This window comes from Rhinichthys klamathensis, unplaced genomic scaffold, assembly GCF_029890125.1.
Source record: "Rhinichthys klamathensis goyatoka isolate OS25496 unplaced genomic scaffold, OSU_Roscu_1.1 h1tg000487l_1, whole genome shotgun sequence".
In the NCBI taxonomy this organism is placed as follows: Eukaryota; Metazoa; Chordata; class Actinopteri; order Cypriniformes; family Leuciscidae; genus Rhinichthys; species Rhinichthys klamathensis.
In genome coordinates, this window is record NW_026606974.1 from 1,463,419 (window position 1) to 1,484,538 (window position 21,120).

The 21,120-nt window shown below is 41.1% G+C and overlaps 1 protein-coding gene across 1 annotated transcript; it reads left to right on the plus strand.

Moving 5' to 3' along the window:
• Positions 1–59: 59 nt before the first annotated feature.
• On the plus strand, positions 60–20,801 carry p2rx4b (purinergic receptor P2X, ligand-gated ion channel, 4b). The gene is made up of 12 exons (XM_056237453.1): positions 60–560; positions 1,513–1,660; positions 1,815–1,886; positions 1,972–2,044; positions 2,138–2,234; positions 2,321–2,401; positions 2,580–2,721; positions 19,895–20,031; positions 20,123–20,216; positions 20,305–20,370; positions 20,468–20,572; positions 20,665–20,801. The coding sequence occupies exons 1-12, from the start codon at positions 436–438 to the stop codon at positions 20,698–20,700; spliced, it is 1,176 nt and encodes a 391-aa protein (XP_056093428.1). The 5' UTR covers positions 60–435; the 3' UTR covers positions 20,701–20,801.
• Positions 20,802–21,120: the final 319 nt, after the last annotated feature.

Genomic DNA, 21,120 nt, shown 5'->3' on the forward strand with positions numbered 1-21,120 from the left:
TTTGTTAACGTTTATAATTTTGTATACTCTATTTATCGGTCATACTAAATGAGCTGTCAAGTACTAAGATGTACTACAGTGAAGACACATTTAAGTGCATTTTCTGTTATAATTATAGCATATAAGGTGTTCAGGAGCTGTTGGTCATTGCTGAGAGGATTCAACCACTTGATTTTCATGGGTTTTGCACGGTTATAGACATTAAGTTGCAAATGTGCCGAGTGCAAATGCTACTGGTACTGTTTAACCAAATACTTGCAGATGGCTAGCCGTGCTTATCTTAACACATTCATTATTCCTGTATGATAAGAAATTACATTCAAAGCATGTGTAAATTCTATTGAGAAGTGTAGTAGATATCAGGCTACAGGAAAACGCATAGTGTTCTGACCTTACATCAAGTACTGTTGTTTCATAGTGGACATTTCTTCAGCAATGGGCTCTAAGTGCGGCTGTTGTCTTTTTGAATATCAAACACCTGTAACGCTGGTTATTAGGAGCAAAAGAATAGGAGTCCTCTTCAGACTGATAGAGTTATTGATCATCGCCTATGTCGCCATGTGAGTATATTGTTAGATAATTCATAGCCTTATTGCACTTCAAAAGAAATATTGATTACATCTACTTGTATTCATTTAATTTAAGTCACTGTGAATAAGAATGTAATTTGATTTAATTCGAACGGGGTGTCCATCCCTGCTCATGCAGAGTTTAGCTCCAACCAGCTCTAACACTTTTACCTCCAGGAGCAAGTTTGGATGCCCCTGAATTAGAGCTTGACAAGCCTATTGTTGTACAGTACTGTGCAAAAGTCTTAGACACGTTAGTATTTTAAGCCAGTTATTTGTATTTTTTGCTGTAGTGTTTCAGTAGCAAATATCAGTATACATTTCCAAACATTCATTTTGCCAATAATTGTAATAATCCAGTGAGATTTTTGTATGCAGAAGGAGTCTGACAACAGCCGGTACTCCACATGGAGATCTGATCTCACCATCAAGTCTGTCTGTGATCACACTTGTGTAAAAATGCTGTAAAGTGAGGATGCTTTCAAAAATAATGTCATAAACAGATTTTATTTATCTATTAACTACATCAAATCAATATTTGGTGTGACCACCCTTTATGTTTAAAACAGTTTTTGTCCTAGGTAGACATGCGCATAGTTTTTGTTTTTTCATGTGATCACAGACAGACATGATGATAGTGAGATCAGATCTTCGTGTGGAGCACCGGCTGTTGTCAGACTCCTTGTGCATACAAAAATCTTACTGGATTATTACAATTAATGGCAAAAGGAATGTTTGGAAATGTAAACTGATATTTCCTACAGACACACTACAGAAAAATGTATAAAACAAAACCATTTTCTTGGGGTGAAAATACTAACATGCCTAAGGTTTTCGCATAGGACTGTATATTACTTACACATTTAAGCGTGTCATGTTCTCCTTGAAATTCAATGCAGTCTTGGCTGTTCAGGGTAACTCCATATCTGTATACTTTTTAAAGATATGTCTGCTGGTATCAGCGCGCTTACCAGGACCAAGACTCAGTGATCAGCTCAGTCAGCACCAAGGTGAAAGGAAACATTTTGACCAATTCATCCATTGAGGGAGTTCATGTTTGGGACGTATCTGAATATGTCATCCCACCCCAGGTATCTAATTTGTTTGACAGAAACCCATTGCAGAGGAAATGCAGTGGTTTCTCTGTAAAAATACAGAGTTCATTTGTTTGTCCAACAGACGTATGCATTTTGTAGACCTTAATTCCAAATTCAAGCAATCTTTTTATTTTTATTTGTTTTGTAGGGAGAAAACTCTTTCTTTCTGTTAACAAATATGATTGTCACTCCTGGCCAGACCCAGAGCAGCTGTCCTGAGGTACGATAAAACAGATTTGCATATGTCCATTCTCACACATGAAGGGACCGTTGCACGTTGCATTATGAATGATTCCTTTTTACAGATTCCAAGTGAATTCACTAATTGTAAATCAGACAGTGATTGTAAAGAGGGATTCAATGAAATCCGTGGCAATGGTGAGTTTTCATGTTCTGCATAACGCTGCACAATATTAGAGATGTGAGACGCAAATCAATGCCACAAAGCAATCTCTATGATCCTCCTCACAGGTGTTCAGACTGGCCGATGTGTACAATACTCAGATACAATCAAAACCTGTGAGGTGATGTCATGGTGTCCACTTGAAAATGATACCATCATTCCAAAGTGAGTTTCTTTAGTAAAAGTGAACAAGTTTGATGCCATTTGCACAATTGAAACTGGGAATATTAATATAGTTTGTGATCGTACAGACCTGCTCTTCTAAGTGCAGCGGAGGACTTCACAGTGCTCATCAAAAACAACATACAATATCCAAAGTTCAGTTTCAGAAAGTAAGTTCATTCATTTGTAGGTCATGCACTTTACTCATAGATGAACAGAAACAACATGGTAACATTATGATAATCATTTAAATCTAAGGTCTTCAATGATGACTGGTTGGTTGGTTAAATTCAAATTTGAGCTATGTGAATTTGATCCTTTCAATGTCATGTTTTGTGTTATTTCTAGGCGAAACATTCTGCATCACATCAACTCCACATACTTAAAAAACTGCACGTTTAATCGTAAAACAGACCCACACTGTCCTATTTTCCGTCTGGGGGACATTGTAACCGAGGCAGGAGAAGACTTCAGCGTCATTGCTCTTAAAGTCTGTATCTTCAATAATGCTATTCAGTTGTTATCAAAATTATTCAACCCCTATTGCAAATCAGGTTTATTGGCAATTAAGTCTGTAAACAAAAGTAATTGAAATAGCTCAACACAACAAATGTTTCAAGTGGTTTCCCCAAATTCAACTGAAAATGCAACTTTTAATGGCTTCTGCAGTCTAAAAATTATTCAACCCCCTGAATAGAATTCCTCACAACAGCGCAAATATGCAATACAGGTGTTGTCTCGAGCACACCTAATGCAAACTAATCACGGGCTTCATTAGTAGCACCAGGTGTTCTTGAGCTAGAACACATGAAATGCCTGATCTAGCTAGGTTTGTTGAGTGTCACGTTTGTCTGCATGTTAGAAGTCAAAAGAATGGTCCAAATAGTTAAGAGAATATATCATCAGCCTTCACAAACAAGGATCAGGATACAAAAAGATAGCCAAGGCACTAAATGTTCCTAGAGACACCGTTGGAAGCATAGGTCACAAGTTTAAAGTTAAAGGGTTAGTTCACACAAAAATGAAAATTAAGTCATTAATTACTCACCCCCATGCTGTACCAACCCCGTAAGACCTTCGTTCATCTTCGGAACACAAATTAAGATATTTTTGATTAAATCTGAGAGCTGGATCACTGCTACATAGGCTTCCTAAGGGAATGACACTTGACGGCCCAGAAAGTCATTAAAGAAAATGTTTAAATATTCCATGTGCCTACAGTGGCTCAACTATAAGTTTATCAAGCGACGAGAATACTTTTTATGCGGAAAAAAACAACAAAAATAACGACTTTATTCGACTATTCCATTGCTTCCTTGTTGGCCTGAGACGAGGGTTCAAGAGATTTCCAGGACTCATGCGCGAGAACTGACCTTCTTCTTCTACTACTATGTACAGCGCGCGTCTTCCTCTGCTTGTAAGACGCGCGCTGTGTAGTAGAAGAAGAAGGTCAGTTCTCGCGCATGCGTCCTGGAAATCTCTTGAACTCTCATCTCAGGCCCACAAGGAAGCAATGGAATAGTCGAATAAAGTCGTTATTTTTGTTTTTTTCCGCACAAAAAGTATTTTCGTCGCTTGATAAACTTATAGTTGAGCCATTCCCTTATAGTGTCATTCCCTTAGGAAGCCTATGTAGCAGTGATCCACCTCTCAGATTTAATAAAAAATATCTTCATTTGTGTTCCGAAGATGAACGAAGGTCTTACGGGGTTGGTACAGCATGGGGGTGAGTAATTAATGACTTTTCATTTTTGGGTGAACTTTAAAGGAACAGTGGTTACACTGCCTGGACGGGGCAGAAAAAGAATAGTTGCCATGAGATTTATGAGAAGGCAGATTCAGGAAAACCCTTGAATGACTGCAAAAGATCCGCAGTAAGACTTGATAGCAACAGGCACTGAGGTTCCAGCTTGGACAGTAAGGCGCGTACTAAACTCATGCGGTTTCCATGCCAGAACTCCAAGACGTACACCACTACTGACCCAAAAGCACAAGAAAAGTTGGTTCCAATTTGCTCAAAATCATATATATAAGCCAGAGAAGTTTGGGGATTCTGTACTGTGGAGCGATGAAACAAATTGGAACTTTTCTGCCCTATGGATCAGTGGTATGTCTGGAGAAAGAAGAATGAAGTATATGCTGAAAAGAGCACTCTGTCTACAGTCTACCATGGTGGTGGCTCGGTGATGCGTTAGGGGCTGATTTGCATCCTCTGGAACTGGAAACCTGCAGTGTGTGGAAGGCAAGATGTATTCATTGAAGTATCAGGAAATCCTAGGAGAAAACGTTTGCCATCATTGAGGAAGCTGAAGCTTGGGCATCATTGGACCTTCCAACAGAAAAATGATCCCAAGTATACCTCAAATTCCACCAAGGCTTGGTTGCAGAAGAAGTCCTGGAAGATTCTACAGTCGCCATCACAGTCACCTGCCTTGAACCCCTTGCAGCACGCAGACCCAAGAATATTACTGAACTGGAGGCCATTGCTCATGATGAATGGGCTAAGATTCCTCAAAAACGCTGCCAGAAGCTGGTGTCTGGTTATATATCTCGTTTGCAGCAGGTCATAACAGCAAAAGGGTGTTCTACTGAGTACTAAAGATGCTTGCCATGAAGGGGTTAAATAATTTTGAGACTGCAGAAGTCTTTAAAATTTGCATTTTCAGTTGAATTTGGGGAAACCCCGAAACATTTGTTGTGTTGAGCTATTTCAATTTATTTTGTTTAATTTGTTCATTGCAAATAGCTGAAAGTCTGTAAATTTTGCCAATAAACCTGATTTGCAATGGGGGTTGAATAATTTTGATTACAACTGTATATCTGTATTACTTATACACTACTGTTTAAAAGTTTAGGGTCAGAACAATTTTTTTTTTAATACAACATAATGGATGCTTTTATTCAGCAAGGATACATTAAATTGTGACAGTAAAGACATGTTACAAACGATTTCTATTTCAAATAAATGCTGTTCTGTCATGACAACTCTCAGACTGTTTGGCATGGTAATATGGAAATGTTGAATTGTTTGGTCTTTGACAGAATAGATCAAGGGGTATTCCAGAAAGCAGGTTATGTGACATAGCCGGGTATGTTTAAGGGCAAGTAAGCGGATAACCTCAACTTTCGGTTCCAAAAACGAAGGTAACTTTCATGGTATGCAAGTTGCCATAGCAACTGAGGCTCCAGTGGGCGTAACAGATTGCGCACAATATTATAAATAGCTAAAGCACTATTAAAACAAGGTAATGTTTATTTTTTTAGTATAATATATACAGGTCCTTCTCAAAAAATTAGCATATTGTGATAAAGTTAATTATTTTCCATAATGTAATGATAAAAATTTAACTTTCATATATTTTCGATTCATTGCACACCAACTGAAATATTTCAGGTCTTTTATTGTTTTAATACTGATGATTTTGGCATACAGCTCATGAAAACCCCAAATTCCTGTCTCAAAAAATTAGCATATCATGAAAAGGGTCTCTAAACGAGCTATTAACCTAATCATCTGAATCAACTAATTAACTCTTAACACCTGCAAAAGATTCCTGAGGCTTTTAGAAACTCCCAGCCTGTTTCATTACTCAAAACCGCAATCATGGGTAAGACTGCCGACCTGACTGCTGTCCAGAAGGCCATCAATGAAACCTTTAAGCAAGAGGGTAAGACAGAAAGAAATTTCTGAACAAATAGGCTGTTCCCAGAGTGCTGTATCAAGGCACCTCAGTGGGAAGTCTGTGGGAAGGAAAAAGTGTGGCAAAAAACGCTGCACAACGAGAAGAGGTGACCGGACCCTGAGGAAGATTGTGGAGAAGGACTGATTCCAGACCTTGGGGGACCTGCGGAAGCAGTGGACTGAGTCTGGAGTAGAAACATCCAGAGCCACCCTGCACAGGCGTGTGCAGGAAATGGGCTACAGGTGCCGCATTCCCCAGGTCAAGCCACTTTTGAACCAGAAACAGCGGCAGAAGCGCCTGACCTGGGCTACAGAGAAGCAGCACTGGACTGTTGCTCAGTTTTGCATGTCATTCGGAAATCAAGGTGCCAGAGTCTGGAGGAAGACTGGGGAGAAGGAAATGCCAAAATGCCTGAAGTCCAGTGTCAAGTATCCACAGTCAGTGATGGTCTGGGGTGCCATGTCAGCTGCTGATGTTGGTGCACTGTGTTTTATCAAGGGCAGGGTCAATGCAGCTAGCTATCAGGAGATTTTGGAGAACTTCATGCTTCCATCTGCTGAAAAGCTTTATGGAGATGAAGATTTCATTTTTCAGCACGACCTGGCACCTGCTCACAGTGCCAAAACCACTGGTAAATGGTTTACTGACCATGGTATTACTGTGCTCAATTGGCCTGCCAGCTCTCCTGACCTGAACCCCATAGAGAATCTGTGGGATATTGTGAAGAGAAAGTTGAGAGACGCAAGACCCAACACTCTGGATGAGCTTAAGGCCACTATCGAAGCATCCTGGGCCTCCATAACACCTCAGCAGTGCCACAGGCTGATTGCCTCCATGCCACGCCGCATTGAAGCAGTCATTTCTGCAAAAGGATTCCCGACCAAGTATTGAGTGCATAACTGAACATAATTATTTGAAGGTTGACTTTTTTTGTTGTATTAAAAACACTTCTTTTATTGGTCGGATGAAATATGCTAATTTTTTGAGACAGGAATTTTGGGTTTTCATGAGCTGTATGCCAAAATCATCAGTATTAAAGCAATAAAAGACCTGAAATATTTCAGTTGGTGTGCAATGAATCTAAAATATATGAACGTTTAATTTTTATCATTACATTATGGAAAATAATGAACTTTATCACAATATGCTGATTTTTTGAGAAGGACCTGTATTTTAACATCTCACACATCGTTGATCTACATTCAGACGTTTTTTTTTATTTTTCCAACTGGACGTTTTCTATGTTATAATGTATTTCTATAATAAAAAACATTTATGATATATCTTACCTTTCAAGCAATGTAGAAGCAAAATGACTAAACATAAAAAATAAACTTTTACAGCCATGTTATCTTTGCAAGCACACACTTATTTAGTTTAATCAGTCTTTCTATGTATTGTATAATTAGCATCAAACAAACAATATAGTTCTAAATAGGGGCGATATTCACCAAGTATGTAAATCGACATTAAAAGTAGTAGTGTGGCGTGCTTTTCTTAGCGTCGTTTCCATCATTCCGTGGTGACTCATCGATTCGTCGCTCTGTTGAGAATGACTTGTATGTTAACCGTGAACATAATTCTGGGTTACTTACTCCCGGATGCGTTTTTGGAACCAGAATACTTTTGAGTAAGCAAGGATTGGGTTAATCAACCAAGAGTTTAGTGCATGTTTGATGGGATAACCTTGCTTTCTGGAATACCCCCTTGCTATGCTGCTGCCGACAACTATTAGAAGGTTGAGCAGCAAGCTGGAGTCCTGATCACCCTGTCGGGGTTTATTCTGTGATAACCGGCTGGATGTACTTTATCACTTACTTATTCAAATGTGGTGAACCCCCTGCACCCCTGGTTAAGGACCTATAAGCCATCTATAGTTTCATGAAACAGAAGTTTGTATTTCTTTCTACTCAACAAAGAATCTTGATTTTTTTTTTTTATAATGGTTTATACTGTAAGGTATGGACTGTCAGTTGACTTCCCCCTTTCCTCAAGCAAGAACGTGTGTACAACACACACACACACACTCTCTCTCTCAGGAATGGCCAGAGCCATAAAATGCTTGAACATTCCATGCCTTCCCCCATTTCTGCAAGAGAGATAACAGAACTCTAACACACACACACACAAACCAACACACACACATGATGGACTTTTACATTACACTCATAAAACGAGCCATTACCAATTGTATACGATATATTCCTGTATGTCTGTGTGTTTCCCAGTCCATGGTAGTCTAGATATGATCTAGCGTATCAGTGAAACTCTTGAGTTTATAGTTATGTTTTAAGATGTATCTTCGTATTCCAATTATGTGTAAATGTTTTGTTTGGTACCGTTTTAATTATCTCGTTCCAACTGATTTGGTCAGATACAGAAGATTACAGTAAAATGTATGTTTTCTATGTTTTTACCATCTTGTGGAATGATTCTGACAAATTCTGACTGGTCATAAAAGAGGCGGACACGGCCATAGTTTAACTTTGACAAGACAAAGAGAATTTGGCCGCCAAAAGTTTCGTTGAATGTCATTGGCCAGTTCGCACCTCAGAGGCGTGGACTCCAGTTCCTCTAAAGAGGACTGAGCCTCCCTCTGGACTCTCTCTTCCTCCCTTGTCCTCGTGTCATAATGTAACGTCTCGCCTCCGGGCGAACTCTTCGCCTTTTTATTTGTTTCTAGTTTAGTTTGTGTTTTTCAGTTGTAGATAAGTCTCTGTGTTTAATTCCAATCGACGATTGAAAAGAAAACCCCGTGACATATCTCTTCAGCAAATCCATCTACAAGGGACCTTTAAACGAGCGCGCGCTCGCTTTGAAGGAGAAACACGCGCACGTGACCGCGTGACGCGCCGGACCGAGCGAAGCACGCGCTTCTTCGCCAGCCATGCACAGATGGAACATTAACTCCTCGTGATTCCCCCCGTTCTACAAAGTGAAACGAACTCAGCCGAACTATTTTCCTTTGGTAATGTTACCCCAAAGACTGTGAACCTCCGTTCAACACGCGCGCCAAGCAGCCCACGTGATGCTTCCTCACACACAAAGGAATCCTCTCACGCACGCGGCCAGACAAGGCCGCGCAGGATTGCCGCGATACAGAGAGACCAAGAAACTTGCGCAAGTATATCTCTTTATAGAGCTTCTAAGAAGTTTTAAGATGATGTTTCGTGTTGTAATCGGAGAGGTGAATGTCTTCCTGCCAATGAAATTCTCCCAATTTTCTCTGTTCTCTCTCTCCCCATCCCCTTTTCTCTCTCTCTTACTCGCTCACGCGTGTAAGTTATCCATTGTCCAAACTTTTCGTTTCGTTTTTCGTTTCGCATTTCTCGTTCATTGATGTCTTATTGTATTGTTCATTGATGTCTATGTGTTTGTAAATACATATATCCCGTGTAACCGTAGTAAATACATAAGTAGTCATGCCTCTATTAAATTAATTATATATTCATTTGATTGATGTGCTGTCTCTTTGCTCAATTTCAAGTCCCTTAAGTGCAAAAGGTCTTATGCTACATGCTTACTAAAATTAAAAATACCTTAAAGAGTATGTGTTGTGTTTATAGGGCGGGAAACCCAATTCTTCTGGCCAGAGAATTGCGTCTCCTGAAATCCTATAAAGTAAGATGATATTGTGGATCCCACAAATATTATCCTGACAATTGAGCTAATTCATTTTACCTGTTTTGTGAAACGTGGTCCGTGTAATTAATTGCAATCAACTTGTGGTTAATTTCAAGGAGTCACATGCATGCAGGTAAAATGACAGATCCTCCCTTATCGGGAGATTTATTAACATGTAAGACTGATCTAATCCAAACATGTATGAATAATTATTAATTACCAATTATTAATTATGATATGCAAATTCCCCACGGATTAGATCCGCCCTGAATCCTTACATTAAAATGGTGGAGAATGCGGGCACATTTTAAACTTGTTTTATGAGCAAAATCAGTTTTCAATCTATGTCTATATTGTGATTTAATATTGTACGTGCGCCTCGAGTGAGCGAACGCAATGCGAACTCACCGCTGCAAAATAATGTCTGACATTCCGTTTGCCATTGTTAATAACTAAAAGTAAACTGCAGTTCATAGTATTAAATTTGTCCCACAAAAGACGAAGAAACCTCTTTTGAACGACGACATTTTTAATGTTAAACTCCCCTGTCCGAACGATGTTCTTCTGTCAGGGTGAAGACAAGATTTAGTGAATCGATGCTCTTTCACTATTCTTAAAAAGGCCTTATTTTATAATCGTTAGATTAACGATAAACTCCTGGTTAAAACATTGACGTAGCTACTCAATTGTAAAAACCTAAAGCATATTTAATCATAGGTGCTATTTGAAATATGTTATGGGAGTCGAAAAACAGATGAATAATTCCTGTTTTCTCTCGCACAACGCAGCGACGAATCCTGCTAGATGTGCTTGTAAAACATAGCACCGAAAAAAAAAATCCAACACTGAAAACATTTTTCATCATAAATGCTATTTGATAAATGTTATTTGGATCCGAAAAACAGATGCCTAATTCCTGTTGTCCACAATTTACGTGTAGTGCAGCAAAGAAATCCTGCCACACGCCGTTGTGTGAAATATAGCATCGAAAAATCCAAAACCTAAAAACATTTTAAATCATAAAATGCTATTTGATAAATGTATTTGTATCCGAACGACAGACGTGTAATTCCTGTTGTCCCTATGTGTGTGTGTAGGAAAAATCCTGCCACGCCGTTTTGTGAAATATAGAACCGGAAAGAAATCCGTCGAGATTTAAATTCCGCACTATTTCTGATTTATGCAGCAATTGAGGCGTGTAATTCTTTGCACGTCCTCTGAGACAGTCACATGTGAAAGCAGGCGGGTTGCAATGCTACTGCCAAACGCTAGGGCGCGCCCTTGAGTTTCCCAGTATCAGACTGCCTCCACGTCCTGACTTTACCCTCCATGAGCGAGATGTCGCCATCGTGTGGACAATGGTAACAAGGTCATCCTTTCCTAAATAATTTTCTCTCAGCACCATTTCAGATTGTTCCAGTGAATTCCTGAAATTGTGTTTCTAACTTTCAATGCATGTGCAAGTTCCAGTTTTAATAACATGATTTCACTACTGACTGTGTACATTTATTTTGAATTTAGTTCAAACCACGTTTGAATTTAAAATTCAAAAGTAGGTATTAGCAGTTTCTGATGACTACTTAGGAAAAAGTTAGTTTTCCTAATTAGTTTCCCCCCCCTTTTGGGCCTTCCCCTGCTAAGTCAGCTCATCACTTAGTTCCTAACATCATTCTGTTCTGAAGTGGCTTTCTCCCAGCTGGCTTTATTTTTGTTATTATCATAGTCGTGATCATCATCAAATATAATGCCAACCTTCAATTTCCTACACTTATTCAAATTTGAAAACCATTCCCGACAGGAACGGAGACTTATAATGGTTATAAAACCATTCCCGACAGGAACGGAGACTTCATTCAAATTAATTTGAAACAAATTTCAAATTAATTTGAATGAAGTCTCCGTTCCTGTCGGGAATGGTTTTATGGCTTTATTTCTATATTTCCTTTTTCAAATTATCTTTAGTAATTTTGATTCGATACGTTATGACAACTGTATCCTTACTTTCTAGAAGTTACTTAACATCTATGCATATGCTTGATTTGAATTGTAGTTAAACCAGTTTGAATGCAATTTAAATCAAGGTCTCTGTCAGCCAGATTGACCACTAGGAGGAAGTGGCCCAAACCCTTAGTGGCCCAAACACGCCACTGCAGCTTGCTTCCTCCTGTGCTCTTCCTGCTGCACTTAATCTCTTCTCTGAATGGAGGCTAGGTTGTTCTGATAATTAACATCGTCATAATTTCCTTTTTGTTTGTACCATAATTTTAGTAAAGCCGTTGCCTTCGATTTTTTTTTCTACAAAAATAGACACTCAATTTGATTGAGATAAAGAGAGCTTTAATTCACGTTGAGGTTCACTTGTCCTTCATCCTGTTTTGTGTTTGTAGGTAGAAATTTCTCTCGTGCTGTGGTGATTTGACAGTCATCTCTGCTTGGGGTCCAGCAAGCGGGTTCGTCTGACCTGCGTCACCAGCGCTGACTGAGCGCGAGTCTCGGACTTTCCCGTATCTCTCCGTTGGTGCGGCCCGCAACACATTACCAATTTGGCACTGCCGGTTGCGTGAGAGGGCGCACATCGGTACAGATATACGGAGGGGCCCGGGACACTGCTGTCAAGTGTTTGGGGATGACAGGAAGACCAACCACAATGCTGACTCCAACCCGAATGACCTCATTTCACCCCAGGCAAACTAGAAAAAGGTATTAAACCCATCCACTTAGTATTGGCCACAGAATCTATGAATTCCCCCGGTCATTGAAGCGTTTGGCTCCCTTCTCTCCGAGCCACAAACCGCAGGCTTAGGCCTCCTCTTCCCTTGTAATACTTCCTGTGTACTATTGACGCCATTTCATTACAGACCTTTCCATCTTTGATGGTTGCATGTTACTTCAAACTTTGCTATCTTGCCACTGCTCTTTTCTGTTGTGCTCTGTTCCTTTCAGTTCACCTAGAAGACAGAACCTATCTGAGACAACAAGGAACGCTGAATAATAGTTTGACAAACCAAGCCGTTAGCATCAACATGTGACCCCTAAGCTACCGCCCTGTTAAATTTTATTCAGGCCCATACTGACCTACCTAAATTGTCCCACCGAATGATTTAACTGTCTGCATCAGTTAACCAAAATTTTCATACACGGCATAGCCCGTATTATAGCTCGTTAAACGTAGAACGAAATTGCACTGGTCTCTCTGCGTGTGTTGTGTTCCTCTCGCCCACAGTGAAGCCAGTATGTTCCGGTCCTACAGTCCCACAACCCTCTGGGACAACCTCGACACATGGCTGACGGCCATGACGGCTAACTTCCTGCCCGAGGACGCTAGTGACTCAGAGCCTCGCAGACGTGGACAAGCTGACGGCGCACAAACCAAGCCAAAGCTCCCACGACAAAGACCGGTCAGACACGTCAACCTCACTTGCCAGCTCATCACACAAGGACGTCTCCACGAAAGGAGCCGCATCGCCCTGGAGCACGAAGTTGCAACGCTAAGGATGCAAGCCGAGGATGACAACGACCCCTAGCTACAAGATGGAAGTGGAAAGACTTCAAACTGCCCTGTCTGATCTTCATCTGCACAATAGACCGAAGAGAGCAGTCAGAGAAAAGAACCAGAGAGGAACTCGACGAGAAACTCCGACAAAAGTGAAGCCCCTTGCAAAGAGCAGAGACTGAACTTAAAGAGACTCAAAAGCCTTTCCGGGAGAGGCCTGCCACTAACCACGGCATGGCTCCCAAAAGACTTAACAAGCTAAAAGAAGCTTTCACCAAGTCAAGGTTCAAGTTCGCGACCCTGCACCTTCCAGCTCGCCAAATACCACGCAATGCCCACTCAACGATGCGTGACCTAATGCAGAAGGCCTCCTCACAAAGACTTCCTAATACCCCACTGACTTTGAACTGCACAAACACAGTGCAAGACTCTTCTAAAAGGGTCCCTGATCAGCATAAGGACATAGAACTTTTAAGAATAGACGAAAATGTGTGCTCAAAGAGACACAAGACTCTGCAATAGGAAAAATTAGAACTTTACTGATTTAAAGAAAATCTCGAATAGACGTGTACACCGCACCTGCCAATAGACTACGCACGACTCCTTCGAACCAAGCATTTGCTACATGCTGGTTGAAATGACACTGCTAAACATTACTTTCTATGACAATGAAGGGTTACAAGAAACACTCGCTCCAAATAGGGCTTACGTCACCTTAACGCCAGGGTGTAGGAAAACCACCACAGTTTTAAACTACCGTTAACCTACAGGCGTGCTTTTGATCGTTGCGATCCAACCAGAACACAACGTGCGATACGCATTTTGATCGCTGGCTTGTCCACATGCAGATAAAACGATAGCTGGAATTGACATCTCTACTTTAAGTAAAAAGCCTTAGATTTCCAACTAAAAGTAGCATGTTCAGCAGTAAAGCGTAAGTCTGTTCGACAAAGAAACCTCATCTCAGCAGCTTGTAAACTGTACCGATATCTATTCTGCTTTGCTTAAAAGAAATCCAAATTGTAGTATGACTAAACCTGTGTCTAACAAAGAAAGCTCAGGACAGAGTTATATCTAGGTAGACCTGGGTGACGCTCCCCTGTCTACAACTGTAAAGGCCTTACAAATTATTGTTAGATTGATGTAATTCACCTAAATTTTAGCTGCATCTACAAGCCGAGAGCTACCTAGCGATCAAAACTGTTTACTCGCTGAAAAGTCAGCATTCGTGCACGAGAGGGACGTAACTATATATGCTTAGACAAGCTTTGACTTACAGCAAATCTATTACCTTACTCTGTAAACAAATAGAATAAGTTGCGTAAGATACAGAGAAGAGTTCCATGAGTAAAATTAGCTAATGCCAAAACACATCTGCATTTTACTTAATGTAACACCGAGTCCTAGAAAGACTTAAAATATAGGTGCATCCTGTTAACCCGTTTAAACATGCATAATTCATGAAAAATGTACATACATTCGTTAGGGACTGTTGAATTGTCTGACATGCTATGGTTCCCATGACACCGACTTGTCACAGGAAGTGCTAACTTGTGATGTCACTTTGTAAACAAACCAGCCTAGGTGGCTACGTTAACCTAGCACCCCTCCAGCTTACGCTAAGCTAAACTAACCTAGCATCCAGCTAGCTCACGCTACGCTAACCTAACCTAGCATCCAGCTAGCTCACGCTACGCTAACCTAACCTGGCGTCCATCCAGCTTATGCTAAGCTAAATTATAACTTCTACAGTTAGCAGTTAGCATCATTTACTTGAACCCTTAATCACCGCTTGTGTTCACACAATGTAACGTATTCTAAAATACTTTCCTTAACATCGGTTAGGGTTTCTAATTATTCACTTTCCGTGTTTGCAATTCCTCTTAGCTAAAGTTTACCTTCCCTAGTTCAGGCATAGTCCTTACTAACTGTCGGAGGATAACTTCGCAGATAACCTGTTAATTAAACTTAAGTTTAACTACATGTAAACTGTGTAGCTAGAGAAGAATTCATATAGCAATAGGGATTTTCATCGGCAGGTGACTAACCCTTCGATGGGGCACACACGGTGTGGTCTGGAACACGCAATCGCCGTAACCCACTATGAAGTGTTGACCCAGGTAAATCCAAAGTTTAGTCACTAAGGCCACTGATTATTCTCGCCTTAAGATCATTCCCGTAATTTTGATCACTTTTATTTCTTTTCGCTTTTAAATTTTAATTTTGAACTAGACCCACTAGTTAAGTCCAGAGAAATAATTTCGTCTTAAGACAATTATTTCATCTTGGCTATCACCTTCACAGGACATACTCTCGGAACCACATAAAGTCTTGGCCTCCTAACATCCACAGCTAAGATAAGGATACAAGACACACTTCACTAGCTAGCCACACGTGAAACACCTAGCTTTATGCTACATACCTAGTGAACCCGTTAAACCGTGGTTCTGAACTTTTAGGGTCATGCATTAGTCTCTCCCTACAAGTGTGACAATAGTCACAGAGCCCCTGCTTCACCTGACCTTAACCTTTCAGCTTACCAAAGACTATGACAAAACAATGGACACTATGAGAAACCACCTCTCATTACCCCTCCAACCACCCACGGACGCCGTCTGCACAAACCGACAACCGGTGCTCCAGACAACCTGCGTCAACAAGCACATGCTGCGTGCACTAAACAACATTCAGCGTTCTGCACCTGATGCCATCACCGCGCCACGGCCTGTGATGCCACAGTGCAAAAGGGGGGTAATGCCAATGTATGCCGCTGCACGCCGCAGCACCAGAGACACTTGCAAGACACCGAAGCAAGTGGCATACCGGCGAAATTTTTCCTCCCTTTCTCTCTTTCTCTCTCCCTTTCACTTTTACCAGGATGCTGCTGTGCCTCCAGCCAACCAGAGGGCAACCGCACTCGGATATCTCACCAGGTCTGGCACCAGGACTCCTTTTCTGCCGGACCCGCACTCAGAAAGTGAATGTGCCACCTGATCCTTACAACGCCTACAGAACACACTACCCCAGCGTAACAACACAATACAGCTGGGTAGGTGCCGATGGACAAAGGACTCCCGCACTCACGCTGAGACCGTGGTTGAACACATGCTCAAGCAACTTGAGAAAATGACTGTCACGCTAGCGGAGCCAGGTGGCCACAACCACCGCCGCACTGCCGTCAGAACTCTGTTTAACACTTGTATGTCCAGCATGAATGCAGCAAACCTCGCCAACGTGGGACGGCATGTAGCCGAAATTCAGACTGAGATTCCACAGATAAAAGAGCACTCACAACAGAGTGCATGCCTGCAGACCATCGACAAGACACTGAAGGGAACTGTGGTAACTTTCAACACTCACAGCGTTGAACCCCATGCACTCCAACACTCACTCCATGAAACAGCTGTTTACTGTCTTCCAGAATGACTTTGCTCAAACTCAGCTGGTAACAGCCTGATGACAAACCTGCTGTAGGGGGTGAACTCCTCCATCGACAGCCTCGCCGTGGGTAGAATTCCACCGCACCTGATACCCTTAAGCCTCGTGAAAACCGTGCTGGCGTCCGCCATCACCACGCCAACTGACTCTTTACAAATACACCTTTCCTACTCTCTGGGTAGTGCCATCCCTCTCTGCGTCGACTACAAGCAGAGAAGGGGGGGGGGGGGGTTTCTCTTGAACTTGCCCATCATAGAGTCAAGCCGAATCTACCGGCTCAAGAACATTGTCAAGGTCAGATTTTGAAAAGTAACATTCACATCAAGATCCACACGCCGGACGGGGTTGACTGCAACGACAGCAACACAAAGCCGTCCTAAGCTCCGAACCCGTACGTGTGCACATTGACCAAAGAAATTCACTATCTCTGCCCTAACAAGCCTTTCCTCAGAGACAACACTGACGGAATCTGCGGGCTGCAGATCAGCGACACCCGCTGCCCTGCCGAAGCCAAGCCACGCACTCAAGGCATCAAGACCCAAGCAGAGAGTGTAAGTGACAGGCGGCTCGCTAACACTCCTGTGCGCACAGCTGCACTCACTTACGACCCGAATGACACTGACACCTGTGTCACCTCGCTCCACTAGAGCCTGTGAATCCAAGCACCGAAAAGTGCCATCCTTCACCTTGACGACCTGGCATGGTACCATCTTCCATGCAAAGAGTACAAATTAAACTGGAAATCCCATCCTTCTCCAGGAACCACACTTTCACCCTAACTCCAGAACGGGAGTTGTGGTTTTCGAAAGGGGGGTGATCCCAGCTAATTGACATTGCTCCTATCCACACAGCCCTCCAAGCTGTGTCTCGACTACCCATTCAGACTACCTAACCTGGTTTTCCAAGCCTGGACCGCAGCCGACACTGCACTGTGTACCTCTATGGTAGTCAGACACACCCTGACACTGGGCTTGACCTTCATCCTATACAGGAGACTCAACGAGATACAAACACCTTCAGCCAAGCTCACGAAAGGTTTCGGACGAAACCCGCAAAAAGGGGGTGCCAAGTCAGAGACCAGGCCAGAGGCAGCTTCGAACCTCATAGAGCTGAATCCTCAGCCCTAATAACCACCTGCTGCATGAGTCATGATTCACCTGCCATCCGCCCATTGTGATGTGTCGTCCAATGATGTCCACAAAGGGACGTCATCGGACGAAAAGGGGGACTGTAAGGTATGGACTGTCAGTTGACTTCCCCCTTTCCTCAAGCAAGAACGTGTGTACAACACACACACACACACTCTCTCTCTCAGGAATGGCCAGAGCCATAAAATGCTTGAACATTCCATGCCTTCCCCCATTTCTGCAAGAGAGATAACAGAACTCTAACACACACACACACAAACCAACACACACACATGATGGACTTTTACATTACACTCATAAAACGAGCCATTACCAATTGTATACGATATATTCCTGTATGTCTGTGTGTTTCCCAGTCCATGGTAGTCTAGATATGATCTAGCGTATCAGTGAAACTCTTGAGTTTATAGTTATGTTTTAAGATGTATCTTCGTATTCCAATTATGTGTAAATGTTTTGTTTGGTACCGTTTTAATTATCTCGTTCCAACTGATTTGGTCAGATACAGAAGATTACAGTAAAATGTATGTTTTCTATGTTTTTACCATCTTGTGGAATGATTCTGACAAATTCTGACTGGTCATAAAAGAGGCGGACACGCCATAGTTTAACTTTGACAAGACAAAGAGAATTTGGCCGCCAAAAGTTTCGTTGAATGTCATTGGCCAGTTCGCACCTCAGAGGTGTGGACTCCAGTTCCTCTAAAGAGGACTGAGCCTCCCTCTGGACTCTCTCTTCCTCCCTTGTCCTCGTGTCATAATGTAACGTCTCGCCTCCGGGCGAACTCTTCGCCTTTTTATTTGTTTCTAGTTTAGTTTGTGTTTTTCAGTTGTAGATAAGTCTCTGTGTTTAATTCCAATCGACGATTGAAAAGAAAACCCCGTGACATATCTCTTCAGCAAATCCATCTACAAGGGACCTTTAAACGAGCGCGCGCTCGCTTTGAAGGAGAAACACGCGCACGTGACCGCGTGACGCGCCGGACCGAGCGAAGCACGCGCTTCTTCGCCAGCCATGCACAGATGGAACATTAACTCCTCGTGATTCCCCCCGTTCTACGAAGTGAAACGAACTCAGCCGAACTATTTTCCTTTGGTAATGTTACCCCAAAGACTGTGAACCTCCGTTCAACACGCGCGCCAAGCAGCCCACGTGATGCTTCCTCACACACAAAGGAATCCTCTCACGCACGCGGCCAGACAAGGCCGCGCAGGATTGCCGCGATACAGAGAGACCAAGAAACTTGCGCAAGTATATCTCTTTATAGAGCTTCTAAGAAGTTTTAAGATGATGTTTCGTGTTGTAATCGGAGAGGTGAATGTCTTCCTGCCAATGAAATTCTCCCAATTTTCTCTGTTCTCTCTCTCCCCATCCCCTTTCCTCTCTCTCTTACTCGCTCACACGTGTAAGTTATCCATTGTCCAAACTTTACGCATTTCTCGTTCATTGATGTCTTATTGTATTGTTCATTGATGTCTATGTGTTTGTAAATACATATATCCCGTGTAACCGTAGTAAATACATAAGTAGTCATGCCTCTATTAAATTAATTATATATTCATTTGATTGATGTGCTGTCTCTTTGCTCAATTTCAAGTCCCTTAAGTGCAAAAGGTCTTATGCTACATGCTTACTAAAATTAAAAATACCTTAAAGAGTATGTGTTGTGTTTATAGGTGGGGAAACCCAATTCTTCTGGCCAGAGAATTGCGTCTCCTGAAATCCTATAAAGTAAGATGATATTGTGGATCCCACAAATATTATCCTGACAATTGAGCTAATTCATTTTACCTGTTTTGTGAAACGTGGTCCGTGTAATTAATTGCAATCAACTTGTGGTTAATTTCAAGGAGTCACATGCATGCAGGTAAAATGACAGATCCTCCCTTATCGGGAGATTTATTAACATGTAAGACTGATCTAATCCAAACATGTATGAATAACTATTAATTACCAATTATTAATTATGATATGCAAATTCCCCACGGATTAGATCCGCCCTGAATCCTTACAATACGGTTGAGCACCATTGATAACATAGATTTTTTTTCTTAAGCACCAAATCAGTGTGTGTGTGTATATATATATATATATATATATATATATATATATATATACAGTATATATATATCCTAAATGCAGTCTTGGTAAGCATAAGAGACTTCATTCAAAAACCAACCCTAAACCTTTGAACAATAGTGTATTTATTTTTAGTATTTAACTTTGTATTTTAACTTGTATTTTACTTGTAATTGACATTGTGTTTTAATGTTAAAGGGTGGTATTATAGGGATTTTCATTGACTGGAGTTGTAACTTGGACTTCCCAGAACGCTTCTGCATTCCAAGATATTCTTTCAGCAGACTGGACAACAAAAATCCTGAAAATAACGTTGCCCCTGGCAACAATTTCCGGTACATTAAAAATTTAGATTTTTGATTGTAACATTTTGTATCAAAAGCTATCTTTATTTCTATTGGATAACAATTTTGTACTTTTCCACAGATATGCTAAATATTATAAAAACAATGAAAGCATTGAAACACGGACATTGATAAAGGGCTTTGGAATCCGCTTTGATGTGATTGTGTTTGGGAAGGTTTGCCTGCTAGTCTCTAAGGCATGATATAATAACCATCTTAGTCAACCTTCAGATTTGCGTACTCTGTTTTGTTTTGTCTCTTTAGGCTGGTAAATTCCATATTGTGCCCACTATTGTGAATCTTGGGGCCACTCTTGCCTTTCTTAGCTTGGTAAGCACTAATTGTTTTAATTTTATTTTTTAATCACCTATTTGAGTAAAATGACTTTGAATCAAGTATTTTTATATTGTTCCTGAATTTATCCCAGGTGACTGCTGTTTGTGACTGGTTCATGCTTACTTGTATCAAGGACCGTGACTATGCCAAACATAAATTTATTCACGTGGACAAAAAAAGTGACGGTGTGCCACTGGTGAGTAAAAATCACTTACATTTTTCTAAATTATTTACTTATTGCTTTGCAAAATTATATATATATATATATTTTTTTTTTTCCTGATATAGAGCTCCATGGAGAGCACCTCATATGGGACTCCATGATGGAATGGACTGGACACTTTCACTACACTTAAAACCATCAGCATCAAATATGCTCTTGTATTTTCTTCTTACACTAGGCTACCGTTCAAAAGTTTGGGGTTGGTAAGTTTAAAAAAAAAAAATTCAAAGAAGTCTCTTAAACTCAATAAGGCTGCATTTCAGAAAAACTACATTATTCTAAAGTATTATTACAATTTAAATCCTGTAATGGCAGCTGAACTTTCAGCATCATTAATCAAGCCTTCAGTGTCACATAATCCTTCAAAAATCTTTTGAATATGCTGATTTGCTGCTCGAGAAACATTGATTTATTATTATCAATGTTGAAAACAGTTGTGCTGCTTAATATTTTTGTGATAGGCCTATATTATGCAGCACAACATTTTGATCAATTAAATGCATCCTTCCTAAATAAAAGTA

What these genes read in the sequence shown, in the direction of transcription:
- p2rx4b (XM_056237453.1), top strand. Translation starts at nt 436, where the DNA reads ATGGGCTCTAAGTGCGGCTGTTGTCTTTTTGAATATCAAACACCTGTA. An exon ending in CAATGAAATCCGTGGCAATG is followed by an intron (nt 2,045 to 2,137) that starts GTGAGTTTTCAT and finishes TCCTCCTCACAG; the next exon opens with GTGTTCAGACTGGCCGATGT. An exon ending in GCCCCTGGCAACAATTTCCG is followed by an intron (nt 20,032 to 20,122) that starts GTACATTAAAAA and finishes ACTTTTCCACAG; the next exon opens with ATATGCTAAATATTATAAAA.